This window comes from Ictidomys tridecemlineatus, chromosome 3, assembly GCF_052094955.1.
Source record: "Ictidomys tridecemlineatus isolate mIctTri1 chromosome 3, mIctTri1.hap1, whole genome shotgun sequence".
In the NCBI taxonomy this organism is placed as follows: Eukaryota; Metazoa; Chordata; class Mammalia; order Rodentia; family Sciuridae; genus Ictidomys; species Ictidomys tridecemlineatus.
In genome coordinates, this window is record NC_135479.1 from 786,469 (window position 1) to 799,490 (window position 13,022).

At 59.8% G+C, this 13,022-nt stretch overlaps 1 protein-coding gene across 1 annotated transcript; it reads left to right on the forward strand.

Annotated features, from left to right (window-relative positions):
* Nucleotides 1–2,304: 2,304 nt before the first annotated feature.
* Nucleotides 2,305–4,653, forward strand: Cd7 (CD7 molecule). Its single transcript, XM_040268310.2, has 4 exons — nt 2,305–2,521; nt 3,311–3,667; nt 3,800–3,927; nt 4,164–4,653. The coding sequence occupies exons 1-4, from the start codon at nt 2,467–2,469 to the stop codon at nt 4,269–4,271; spliced, it is 648 nt and encodes a 215-aa protein (XP_040124244.2). The 5' UTR covers nt 2,305–2,466; the 3' UTR covers nt 4,272–4,653.
* The last annotated feature ends 8,369 nt before the right edge of the window (nt 4,654–13,022 follow it).

Consider the following 13,022-nt stretch of genomic DNA (forward strand, 5'->3'; position numbering starts at 1 on the left):
CGGGACGACTCCTGTCTCATCTTTTCGCCGACGCCACTCATCCTTCAGGACCCCGGCAGAACACCGTGGTGGAAGGATGTGACCAGGGAAGCTGCTCAGCTCCTGGCAGCCAGGAGGCGGAGAAAGGAGGGGGGCGAGAAGGTACTGCAGAAAAGATGCACCCCTCAGGCACACCAGGGACCCACGTCCTCCAGCCACATCCCACCTGCCCAGGCTACCTCCCACCTGGTCCATTCAAACTAGGATGGACTGATCAGGTCACAGCTCTCACGATCTCATCATTTCTCCTCTGAATATTTCTGTGTTTATGTAGGAGGTTTGAGGAGACACCTTACATCCAAACCACAACATTCCATCTTTGGCCTCAAAAGCTCATGTCCATCTCACAGTGCAAGATGCATTTAGTCCTTCTTCAGGAGTCCCATAGTCCCAGCTTTGCCCAAAAGTCCAAGTCCAAAACCTCATCGGAGACTCAAGATAAATTTTTGGCTTTGAGCACTTATCAAAAGCAAGTTAAGTATATGCAATATGGAGGGGCACAGAGTACACATTCCCATTCCAAATCACAGTTATAAGGGTGCAGAAAGAAGAGATGAGACCAAAACAAGACTGAACCCATCTGGGCAGACTCCTTGTACAGCATCTAGGACACGTGGCTGCAGGACGTGCTCTGCAGGAGTGGGGCTGCCCCACCTCTTTGGCCTTAGCGGTTGTGGTCCTCATGGCCCCTCTTAGCCTGGCTCTCTCCGCAGCCAGCAGGTTCTGTGGCAGACAGTCCACATCACTAGCATCGCTTAATTCCTAGAGTTTCCATTCCAGCTTCGGCTCCACCTTCACAGTTTCATGCATCGCCCACTTGGGCAGCCCGCGGAGATTCTGACCCTGCTACACTTTGCCTGGCCTCCCAGGTCTTCCTTTGAGTGCTCGACGACCCCTGAACTCCAGCATCCTGCGTTCCTGCAGAACCAGCACCATGTGGGAGATGCCAGGGTCTATCAGTGCTTGGGTAGTGAGCATAGTGAAACGAATCCTGGGGAAACGATTCTCTGGGCACCCCTGTGCTCTTGAAGTAGCTTTCACTCTCACACCCCTGACCCTGCAGATTCCTCAGGTGCCCCAAGCCATCCTTCCCAGTGTCTGTGTACAAAGTACTCAGCCCCTCTTCAGCGGCTGTGACGGAACAATCGCACCTTCTTTGGCCCCAGTTTTACACACCCTTTTTTGGCCCAACAGCCAGTTTTTGAAATCCTCCTTCCAGCACCTGAAGAAAATAAAAATGAATAAAATCTTCCTTCTCTGCTTTTTGATCCTGATTTCTCACAGTAAATATGACTAAAAGCCGACAGCAAAATCCATGCCACTGAGTGAATACTGTGCTGCCCTGACATCTCCTCCACCAGGTCCATCAGCACGTCATTTTAAAATGCGGTCTTCTGAGCTCCCACGGGGTCCCCCATTAAGCTCCACCTAGGACTTTCTAAGGTTCTCCAGCCTGCATCTCCAGCCTTTCCCAAGCTCCTCCTGCCGCACAGCTCCAGAGGCTTTCTGAACCACGCGTGCCGGTTGGTCCCACCAACGGCCCACCTCTCAGTACTAGTTTCTGTGTTTGTCAGTTCTTCCTGGCTGTGACCAAAGTACCCACAGAGAACCACTTGGGGCCCACGGTTTCAGAGGGTTAGTCCTTGACTGGCCAAGTGTGGCTCTGGGCCCAGGTGAGGCAGAACATCATGGCAGAAAGGTGTGACAGAGGGAATCTGCTCAGCTCATGAAGCAGAGAGGGGAAGGGGCGAGAAGGTACTGCAGGAAGACGCACCCTTCCAGCCCCACTCCCCCAGGCCTGGCCTCCACGCCCACCTGCACAGTTACCACCAGCCAGCCCGTTCCAGCTGGGTGGACTGAGGAAGCCACCTCACCTCTGAAGATCCGCACAGCGGTGAGCACAGGTGCCTTCAGGGAGCATCTGCCATCCAAACCACAGCAGTAGTTTGGGTGTTTTCCTCCAACATATGGACAGAAACCAGAATTTCTTATATATATATATATATATATTTGTAGATGGACACAATATCTTTATTTATTTCTATGTAGTGCTGAGGATCGATCCCAGTGCCTCATGCATGCAGCTCCCAACTCCCAGCCCCTCCTGGGGGCCCCTATCTTTCCAGCCCCAGAGCCTGGCCCTTCTCTTTCCCGGCCAGGTGTCCCGGGGGCAGAAGTTCTGGGAGGTGGCCACGAGGCTGGCCAGGAGCTGTGGGAGGAGTGAGGGGAGGCTCCGCCCTTCTGTGGCAGCTCCTGCCTCCTCCCAGGAACCACCCCTGAGCGCCCCAGACAGTCACCACTGCTGAGCCGAGGTGCCTCCTGCGCCCGGTTCCCCAGAGCTGTGCTTGAGACGCCTCGGCGGGGCCTCCCCAGCAGCGAGAGGCCTGGGCAAGGCGCAGTGCTGATTGGCCAGGGGTCTGAGGCAGCATGGCTCTGCTGCTCCTGCTGGCTAGCGCCCTGTCTGGGACCCTGGCTGCCCGAGGTGAGTGCCTTCCCGCCCCTCCCTGGCCCCTCCAGGACCACTGAGGGCCCATGTCGGGAACAGGGTCGTAGGCAGGGCTGAGGTCTGGGCAGCAGGATGGTAGGATTTTCTGTTTTCCCTGAGGTCATGCCAGGGACTTGCTTCTCTGCAATCAGCAGTGCAGCCTTTGTCACCAGGAGGACTTTGTCCCTGGTGTCCCTCTAAAGAAGACCGTGGGGGAGCCTTGCAGTCGTGCACACGTGTGGGTGTGGGAGCCAGGTTGGCGGGCACCACCTCGTGCAAACACGCAGCACGGCTCCGGGTTCTCTGGGCGGCCAGGTCTAGGGTACAGTGAATGGTTTGTGTCTCCACCGGGAAGCTGGGCGCCACTGGACCTGGGCCGGTCAGACAGCCTGGTCTCTGAAGGTCCCATGGACCACCGGAATGTGCCCCCTTCACAGAGCCACGGGCTCTGGTGCTGCGAGTGGTGGGGGAAACCGAGGCAGCCAGCGTTGAAGAGAAGGTTCAGGGGAGAGGGGACAGTGGCCTCCAGCTGTGTCGGTGGGACTCAGGAGAAACGTAGAGCCAGGGCGGGCGGCGGGGCGGCGTAGCTGCAGGAAGGAAGCCCCGCGACAGCCTCCCCCAGTGCTGGGTGTGGAGAGGCTGCGGGCAGCCTGGCCCCAGGGGCCCCAAGCCCCTGGTGCTGGCCCCCAGAGCTGCCCCAGACCCCATGGCGCTGTGGTGCTGAGGGCCTCCAGGCCTCCCTGCCATTGTCCCTGCAAAGAGGCTGTCCTCTGCCCCTCTGCCCAGCCCGTGGTGACAGCAGGCTCTTGGTGGAGGTGCAGCAGTCTCCCCGCTACGCGACCATCCCAGAGGGGGGCTCGGTCAGCATCACCTGCTCCACCAACGGGACCCTGAAAGGGCTCTACCTGAAGCAAAGCTGGCCCCAGGCCGCATACGTGGTCTACTATGAGGACGAGGAGAGCAGGACCTCCACTGTGGACCCGCAGTTCCAGGGCCGCGTCAGCTTCTCGGGGCCTCAGAACAACCTGACCATCAGCATGCACCACCTGCGGAAGGCCGACTCGGGCACCTACACCTGCGAGGCCGTCCAGGACTTCCTGGACAGCAACGCCCCAGGCCCCGGCACCATGGTCGCCGTGACAGGTGGGGAACGTGCCGGCTCCTGCCCTCCACGCTCTCTGGAGCCTGGCTCCCCAGGCAGCCTGGGGATCGCCTCCCTCTGCAGCTCCACAGCCCCTCCTCCCCTGAAGCCAAGGGCCTCTTTGTTCTTCCCAGACACACTGTCCCTGCACAGATGCCAGGAGCCTCCACTGACGTCCCGCGTCCTCCCCACTGCCCTGGCGGTGGGCTTCTTCCTCATGGGGCTGGGCCTGGGGGTGCTGTGCACGCTGAGAAGGACGCAGGTCAGTGTGAGCTCCGGGTCTGGCCTGTGAGCTGGCCCCTCCCATGTGGGCAGGATCCCCTGGCCTTGTCTGCAGTGTGGGGCCTCCCCAGGCAGACTCCACCGCACCTGGGTGACTGAGCCCGGGCTGTGAGAAAGCTGCCCCTGGGTGTGAGCGTGGGAGGGGGCCTTGGAGGGGACTCCCTGGGGCTGACAGCAGGCCGGCCCCCACCTGGGTAACAGTGGGCCACCTTTTAGATTAAGGGAATGTGCACCTCGAGGAAGAAGAGCTCGTCCAGCGTGGTCTATGAGGACATGTGCTACAGCCGCCGCAATACCCTGTCCACCCCCAACCAGTGCCACTGAGCCCACCAGGCCCTCGGTGCCCCTCTGCCCACTGTCCTTCCGGCCCTGCCTCAGCAGAGCTTGCAGAGGCCCTGCTGACCTGCTGGCCCAGGTCCACACACAGGGACCAGGTTCCTGGGCCCTTCCCAGCGGATGGGGCACCTGGTCCAGGAAGCCTCCCTGCCCACCTCCCAGGCCCTCAGGGGGCTCTGATGGTGCTGCCACCAGGGACACACGGAGGCTGTCCTCCCCCCACTACCTTTCCCTGCCGCAGCCTAGGAGGGCTTGCTCGGTCGGATGGACTCAGGCGTGTGGCAGGTCCAGAGCTCCTGCAGCCTGGCGAAGGGGGCAGGGGAGGTCCACCCAGCCAGCCTGCAGGAATAAAGTGTCGGTTTTCTCCCTTCCCGACTGCTGTTCATTTGCTCAGAGCCGAGGAAGGGCAGGGGCTGGCTGCCGCGAACCCCGGGCCTCAGGGAGAGTGTCTGTGTGTGAGTCCTCCGTGAGAGAAGGGATGGAGCCCGCTGCCCAGACGCCCGAGGAGCCGTGGCTCAGTGGGCAGGGCCTCAGCCGCATGCAGCCTCCCTGCTCAGGGGGTCAGCATTCCTGGCCCCCCGCCAGCGGCTCCCAGGGCACTCGCACACAGGAGCCCTCTTTTCCCATTGGTGGGTAGGGAAACGCACGTGGGAGCGCCAGGTCCCCAGCCGGCCCCCGTCACTGCCTCTGGGACAGGGGCAAAGCCTGCCCGCACGTGCCTCCACCCTTGCCCACTGGCCCACCTGCCCCAACCACACCTCACAGGCTTTCCCTTGCCCACCACAGAGTAAGAGGGGCACAGAGGAAGGCAGCTGGCCCCGGCTGGCCCTGTTCTGTGCACCCGTCAAACAGGGCAACCACAGGGGCCCGACCCAAGGATCCACCTCCCTCACCCCCGCCCCGCCCATGGCTGGCCCTGCTCCCTGAGCCAGCCCGAGGCCCTCCAGGGGACAGCCCGCCAGGGGACAGCCCGCCAGGGGCTGAGCGTGGAGACACCCAGCAGGGTCTCGGGAGCACAAGTCACCAGGCCTCTCAGCATCCCATCTGCCACACAGAGCCCCTGGACACAGGCAGGGGCCCCGGATGTGATGTGGTTGGATGACAGGGCTGCCGAGGACTGTGGACACCAGCCGGTCCACCCTCTCTCACTGTTGACACGTGAGCTCTGGACCCCCTCTGCGTGGATGGCTGCCCCAGAGTTGCGTCTCTCTGGCTCTGTCCAGCTGCGGCCCAGGACTAAGGCCCAGGTCAGCATCACCCACCTCACCTCTGAAGCCAGGCCCAGCTTCTGACCTGGAACAGACCTCTGTCCCCAAGACCTTCTCCTGAGCCGAGGCTCCGCTCCCTCTCACCCTGGCCTGGGGGCTGGCTGGCTCCCGAAGCTGCCTCTGCCACACCCACGGAGAGCCCCACTCCCCTCCCCGACCCGACAGCCCCACTGCAGGCCTCTGGGGGGGTCAGTAGCCCGCCTGGCCCCCCTCAGGGGTGGGCACCATGGGAAACGGCGGCTGACCCACAGTGGCCTTGCCCGTCTACAGCCCGTCTGTGACCCGAGGACAGGGGGTGCTGTGTGTGCTGGTAACTTAAAACCCCTCTATAAGGCCCACCAAGCATGGACGGCGGGCACCTCAAACGCCAGGGGCTCAGGAGGCCCATCCATCAACAGGCACCCAAGACACACAGCACCCCAGCACCTGAACGGCCACCACCCACACTGCAGTTAGCCTCGAAGCGCCAAGGACGCGAGATGACCTTACCCACAGGGTTTGCAGATTTAAACGATACTGTGGTGTGATGTGCACTTTACCTAAAAATCTCGCTTCCACAAAGTATCACCAGGGAAATCGTCCTTGGCCACAGAGACCAAGCTGTAGCGTCCTGCATTGCCTCGTGGCTTCCACCACAAAAACTGACCACTCAGGAGGCCGAGGCAGGCGCACCACGACGAGTCCAAGGCCAGCCTGGGCAACCCAGCGAGACCCCTGGAAAGGGCTGGGCGTAGCTCAGTGGTGGAGCACCCCTGGGCTCAATCCCTAGCACCACAAAAATTTTAAAAGACTAACAACTGAGAAAGGACCTACTGTCCACTCAGGACCAGGTCACGGCCCACAGCGGGCAGCGGGAGGGCTCCATGGGAGAAACCACCGCAGCTTCACCTTCAGACCTTCCCAAGACACCTCTCTGCCATGAAGGTTGGTCGCAGGACACAGTGGCCCCATGTTTAGGAGAACAAAATGCACACGGGTGTATTGAGTTTTTATCTACCGCTTACAGATTTTCACATCTATACAAAGAAATACGGAATGATAAGCATGGGAATCGACCACGATTAGGGTCAGGGCTGGGGTGGCCGTGGAGGGCCTGGTCTCTCCCAGGGGTTAGGGTTAGGGTTAGGGTTAGGGTTAGGGCTTGGGTGGCCGTGGAGGGCCTGGTCTCTCCCAGGGGTTAGGGTTAGGGTTAGGGTTAGGGTTAGGGCTTGGGTGGCCGTGGAGGGCCTGGTCTCTCCCAGGGGTTAGGGTTAGGGTTAGGGCTTGGGTGGCCGTGGAGGGCCTGGTCTCTCCCAGGGGTTAGGGTTAGGGTTAGGATTAGGGTTAGGGCTGGGGTGGCCGTGGAGGGCCTGGTCTCTCCCAGGGGTTAGGGTTAGGGTTAGGATTAGGGTTAGGGCTGGGGTGGCGGTGGAGGCCCTGGTCTCTCCCAGGGGTTAGGTTTAGGGTTAGGTTTAGGATTAGGGTCAGGGCTTGGGGGTGGAGGGCCTGGTCTCTCCCAGGGGTTAGGGTTAGGGTTAGGGTTAGGATTAGGGTCAGGACTTGGGGGTGGAGCGCCTGGTCTCTCCCAGGGGTTAGGTTTAGGGTTAGGGTTAGGATTAGGGTCAGGGCTTGGGGGTGGAGGGCCTGGTCTCTCCCAGGGGTTAGGGTTAGGGTCAGGGTTAGGACTTGGGTGGCCGTGGAGGGCCTGGTCTCTCCCAGGGGTGCTCTCCAGTCTCCCAGTCTCTGGAATGGAACCCAGGGCCTTAGGCGTGCTAGGCAAGCGCTCTTCCACTGAGCTGCACCCCAGTGACCCTCGTTCCTGTGGAGAGGCTGCTGAGGCCCCCCAGTTCTTGGGGAGGTACATGAGGCCATGGGCTGCCCACCTGGCCAGCAGCACCCTCACAGAGAGTCCTGTGGCTCCTGCACTGTCCACCAGCAGCTGGTGCTCACTGGACCTGGCATCTGGAGGCCACCAACCCAGCTGCAGATCTGGGCATGTCACTCTAGTACCTACTTTTGGTCCCCATGGCACTGGGCCCAACACCGTCAGCTGGCTCTGAAGAGCAGCCAACAAGATGGGCAGAGTCTTGCGGGCCAGGCCTTTGCTGCCCAGGGCCTCACCCCTGTCCTGCTCCAGGGGCACCTACCCATCCCTGGACCAGACGCCAGGCTCGTGGCCCAACAGCTAGCGTCCTGAGGGGTTTCTACTCCAGGAGAAGGGCAGAGCCCAGCAGCGCCGTGGACATGCCAAGGACGGGGGCTGGCAGACAATTGCCAGGGAACCACGTGGACCCTCCATCACTGACACGGAATGATAGGAAGGCCACCGCTAGGGAGAGACAGTCCCAGGGGCACTCCTCCCAGAGGAGGAGACAGAGAAGGGAAGCTGAGGACACGGGAGCACGTGTCCAACATGAGGGTGAGCGAGAGGAGGCAGGGCATGGCCCCCAGAACAGGGCGCAAGGATGCGCCCACAGGTGGCCACTCAGGCAGGGAGGGCAAGTAAACTCAGAGGGCACCTCCCAGAACTCAGGAGACACGGGGTAGCACTCAAGCATGGAAGGTGAAGAACCGTGTTCCCAGCCTGCCATACCCGAGCCACAGACTGTGGGAGGCCAACCTTATGGGTGACTGAGTTACACTCCCCAGCTGGGTGCTGAGGCGCTCAGTCACAGAAATGGGTGTGTCTTGCTACAGCCCCATGGGTGGAGCTATGCTCACCTGTTCCTTTGTAATCTAACCCCTTGCCCTGTTTAGGGTAGAATCTTCCATGGAAGTGCCTTGTGTGTGTCCCCTCCTCTTACTGTGCCCTGGGGTGTGGCCTACCCAGGTGTCAGTCAACCTGCTGACAGTGGACACCATGGAGATAGACTCAGCCCCCTGAAACCTGACCCCTTGCCTCATTTGAATAGCTTCTCCTCAATAAAAGGGGTCAGCATGTGCTCTCTCTCTCTTTCTGCAGACCCTTAAGGTCAGAGGAGCCATCACAGTGACCCCAAAGAAAAAGGTATTTGTGTCTCTTGTGTGGTTATTTTGTGAAGCCCAGTTAGCCCAGTTTAACTAGAGTGACCCTGAGCCTTTTAGTCGCGAGAACAGAAACCCGGCCATTGGCGCCCAACGTGGGGCGGAAGGTCTGCGTCTACCGCTGGGACAAAAGCAACAAATGCTGGCTCCTAAGGGGACTCCAATTTAAATATTAAAGAAAGTTAGTGACGTGGAAAGTTCTCTCCAGAAGTTAAGCATGCTTAGGACTGCAGAGTGTTGTGGGCAGAATTGTAGAAAGTAAGTGAATTAGACAAAAGGAAAATCTGTGACGTTAAACTTTTTAATACTGGGGTATAATTGTACAGACTCTAAATAAATATAGTTATTAAGATGATTGATGGGCTATGTTGTTGAGTCCTCTCCATGGAAAGCACGTTTTTGTGGATTTTAAAAAATTGTTTTTATAAATCTTTATAAAAGATTTTTGGGGGGCTAGGATTGTTGCTCAGCGGTAGAGTGCTTGCCTAGCGTGGGTGGAACCTGAGTTCGATCCTCAGCATCACATTAAAAAAAAAAAAAGCTTTTTTAAAAAAAGATTTTTTGGCCTTTATGTTCTAGAAGTTTGTGCTAGGAGAGTGAGAAAAAGGGAGAGAAAATGTGATGTTTACCTGGAGAGAAATAAGTTTCAATTTTCTATGGTTTTTGTCAATACTACATGGTTGTCCTGTGAATCAGAATGGCTGTAACTCAGCCGCTGGGGACAAGAGACTTTAGCAGCTGTGGCTTGCTGCTCGCTATGGGGTCCTAGCCCCTGCGGCCAGCAGTGCTTTTAACCCTTGAATTACTTGACCTAAATGCCATGGCAATACCCGAGCCACAGACCACGCAGGTGACAGTCCTCACCTCAGGCCTCTAAGGTGGAACACACACCATCAGCCAAGGTCACTGTCAGCCAAGGTCACCGTCGGAGGCCATGGTCAAGGAAGAAGAGGCCCGAGCACCAAGCAGACAGTCACAGAGAAAGAAGAAGACTAAAGAAACGCCCAGTCTGCGTCAGGACCTAGAACTCTGCCCACACACGCAGAGAGCAGACGGAGACGGGGGCGAGGACATGCTGAGACCCCTCCCCACGGGAAGAAGACGAGATGAAGACGGGGCTGGGAATCCCTGGACAGCCGGGAGGAGTGAGGCCAGGCAGCTGCAGTGAGGACCAAACGTGGACTGGCCACGGTTAAACCAGCAGAGGAGGGAGAAACACAAACACAGACCTCAGGGAGCGGCAGCGTGGCTAGAGTGACAGCGCGGTGCCCGCCACGTCGAGCCGCGTCCCAAGAGCAGCCATTGTCTGTGATCACAGCCAGACTGCCCCGTGCCCTCGCAGCAAGGAGGACGAAGCCAGGGGAGGTGCTGGAGAGAGGGAGGAGGCCAGCAGCTGAGCAGAGACCTGGACCAGCACCTTCAGGTCTGGATCTCGTGACCAGAACCCATGGAATTCCACTCGGCCCGAGGGTACGCTGTCGGCATGCGGGAGACCCTTCTAAAGGGCATTGGCCATTATCAGGTCCTGAGCTAAGAGTGAGGAACACAGCAGGGTCTAGGCCCCAGGGCTGCCACCTGTCCTGCAGACTCCCACGGGAGGGCAGAGCTCGCTTGCTGTAAGTGGACCCAGGAGGGGGCTCTTCATACCACAGAAGGCCGTGGAGGCACAGCTTAGACTGATCCTCTCATGTGGGGAAAGGCAAATAATCACCAAAGAGCAAAGTGGGCAGTGGACAGCTCACGATGAACGCCCTGGGCACCTTGGGCTGGGCCACGGAGGGCTGTGAGCAGTCCTGGGGGTTCTGGGGGGCTCCGCCTGGGACCCAGCTGTGCTGCCCCAGGAAGGCTGAGCTCCTCCCCACTCTCCATGTCTGGGCACTTCGTCCTGAGTGTGGCTCAGGCCCAGGGTTCCCCAGACCCATCCTGGACTCTGCTTGCTCTCAGGAAGACGGAGCCTCTCTGAGCTGTGTCCTGCTAATCCCCTGTCTCTTCCCAGACTGCCAAGCCACCGATGACCCCAAAGGAGCAGCTCCCCTGGTCACCCAGAGACCCAGGAAAGGCAGAGAAGATGCCACCTGTGGAGTGGAAAAGGAGGATGGCCAGGTTCAGGGGCACAGTGGCCAGGTGTGGTGCACCTGCCTGTGATCCCAGCAACTCAAGAGGCTGAGGCAGGAGGATCACAGGTTTGAGACCAGCCACAGCAACTTAAGGAGACCCTGTGTCAAAATAAAAGGGGCTGGGGACGTGGCTCAGTGGTGGAGTGCCCCTGGACTCAGTCTCCAGTACTGGCTGAGACCTGCCCCATGGACCGAGGTGTGTGGCTATCTGAGGGTGCACGGAACCCGTGGCATCACTCATGATAGATGCAGGGATTCTGGAAAATTCTGTTTGAGATTCTCATCAGGCACACTCCCACCCCGGGCCAGCTCTTAGTCCCATGTCACGGAGCAGACCACGTGGTTCTGGAGGCCAGAAGTCCACAGTGGAGGTGCACTGGGTGGGCCCCTCGGAGGCTGTGGTGAGGGCCTGGGGCAGGTCCCCGGCTCCTGGTGGTCTTGTGACCCACTTTGCGTGGTTTCTCCCGCATCCATGGCTCTGTGTCCACATCAGTCCTGTCATGTGAGGGATCAGTCATGACCTTGACCTCTCACCTCCTCTTACTACCTCTTCCAAGTCCTGTCCCCAAACGAGGCACGTGTGCAGCTTCTGGGTGGACCCGAGTTGGGGGGACACTGTTCACATGCCATTCCTTCTGCAGACAGTGATGAGGGTGGAGCTCTGGGTGTCTGGGGACCTGGCTGGGACATGGCCTGAGCACAGAGGAGGGGAGGCGGGACAGGGGAATGGGAGACGGGAAGGACTGTAGCACCTGACCTGCACCTGACCTGCAGAGGGCGTCCCGGGGTCCCCCTGGCTGGGGACGGGGTGGTTTTGGGCAGTGCATACAGCAAACCCAGGCTGAGGATGCAGTGAGAATGGCCAGCTCTGGACTGCTGGAATGGTGGACCAGGCAGGGGTGGAGGCCAACATCAAGGGTCTGCTCCCTGAAATGAGGAGAGGAGGGTTCCCATCCGGGGACTGTGGGACCATCCCAGGACAGGGAACAGAGCCCTGAGGTCCTGCCGGCCCACAACAGCCATAGTGCTACGCCCTCCCCAGAAAACCCAACCTTCAAGCAGAGGGACCCACCCTGCCCACACCTGCCACCGGGTGCTGTCGAAAGACAGAATACGACCGGTTCAGCCGTCGGGCTGGTCCCCGGCTTCTGATCAGGTCTCATGGCCACAGAAGGGGCCAGTCCAAGGCCAGCGAGCCCCCATTTGACCATGGAGGGACAAGGGTTTCCCAAGGTGGACACAGGAGACAAGAAGACAAAGAGCCGATTGGTTGGCGTCGGTTGGGTAAAGCCACAGGGAGTCCTGCTTAGGTGGACCCGGCCTCTGCCGTCTCCCAGTTTCCTGGAGGCCTCAGGCGTTGGCCCCAGGGACTGGCTCTGGCTGGTCTCTCAGGGCCTGGTGGGTGTCCAGGATAGCGGCCTCCCAGGCGTAGGCGAGGGGTAAAGGGAGGTGTGGGGAGGAGGTGGCCCAGGCTTTCTGGAAGCTTCTGATCCCCCGTGGGGAGGAAAGGCACCAGCAGCCCCTGCTCCTGGTTCTCAGCCAGCACAGCCCTGCTGCGGGCCAGGGTCCTGCTGTGAACAGGCCGCACCCCCTCCCCCCAGGATGCAGCTGCCTGAGTCGGTCTGCTGCAGGCGCCGTCTGCTGTTTCAAGCTGGGGCTGCGGTCGAGGCAGGAAAACCCACTGGACCTGCAGCGCCCACCAGGTTCTCAAGCCCCTACCCGGCGCCCTCCCCCACCCGGTGCCAGCAGGTGTCTAGGCTTCTGTGCTGGGTCATCCACTTTCTGAAACCTAGAGCCTGGCCACCACTATTCCCCCACCACTACGCTGGCCAAGGACCCACAGAGTGACCTGAGGGCTGGCCTCCTGAGGGCTCAGCACCCACAAGGGCAGGGGACCCTCTATGTCCTGCCTTCTGAGCAGCCCACCACCCACACTTGGCCCTTCAGCAAAGTCCGTGGACTCATCTGTCATCGCGGCTGCCAGCTGCACGCCCTTGCCACCCCACACCTTCCCACTGGGGAATCCCAGGGGATCTGGGGGACCTCAAGCAGCCCTCCCACTAGGGTCATGGACAGATGCTCTGTGTGCAGGGATCCACCTGTCCCTTTATTTTCTACCTTCCTGCTCCTGCCCCAGCAGTCTAGGGGGAAATGACCCCAGAGGACAGTGTGGCCTGGGGTGGCTGAAGAAGGGGTCTCAGGGGCCTGCTGGTGGGCACGGGGAGGGGAAAATCCAGAGGAGTGAGGGAGCAGGCGTGGGAGATGCAGGGCAGCCCTCTTGGCAGCTCCTCCCTCCCCTCCTGGTGCCAGCCCCTCCCTGAGCACCTCCTTTTCTCGTGCCTTTTTGTAGT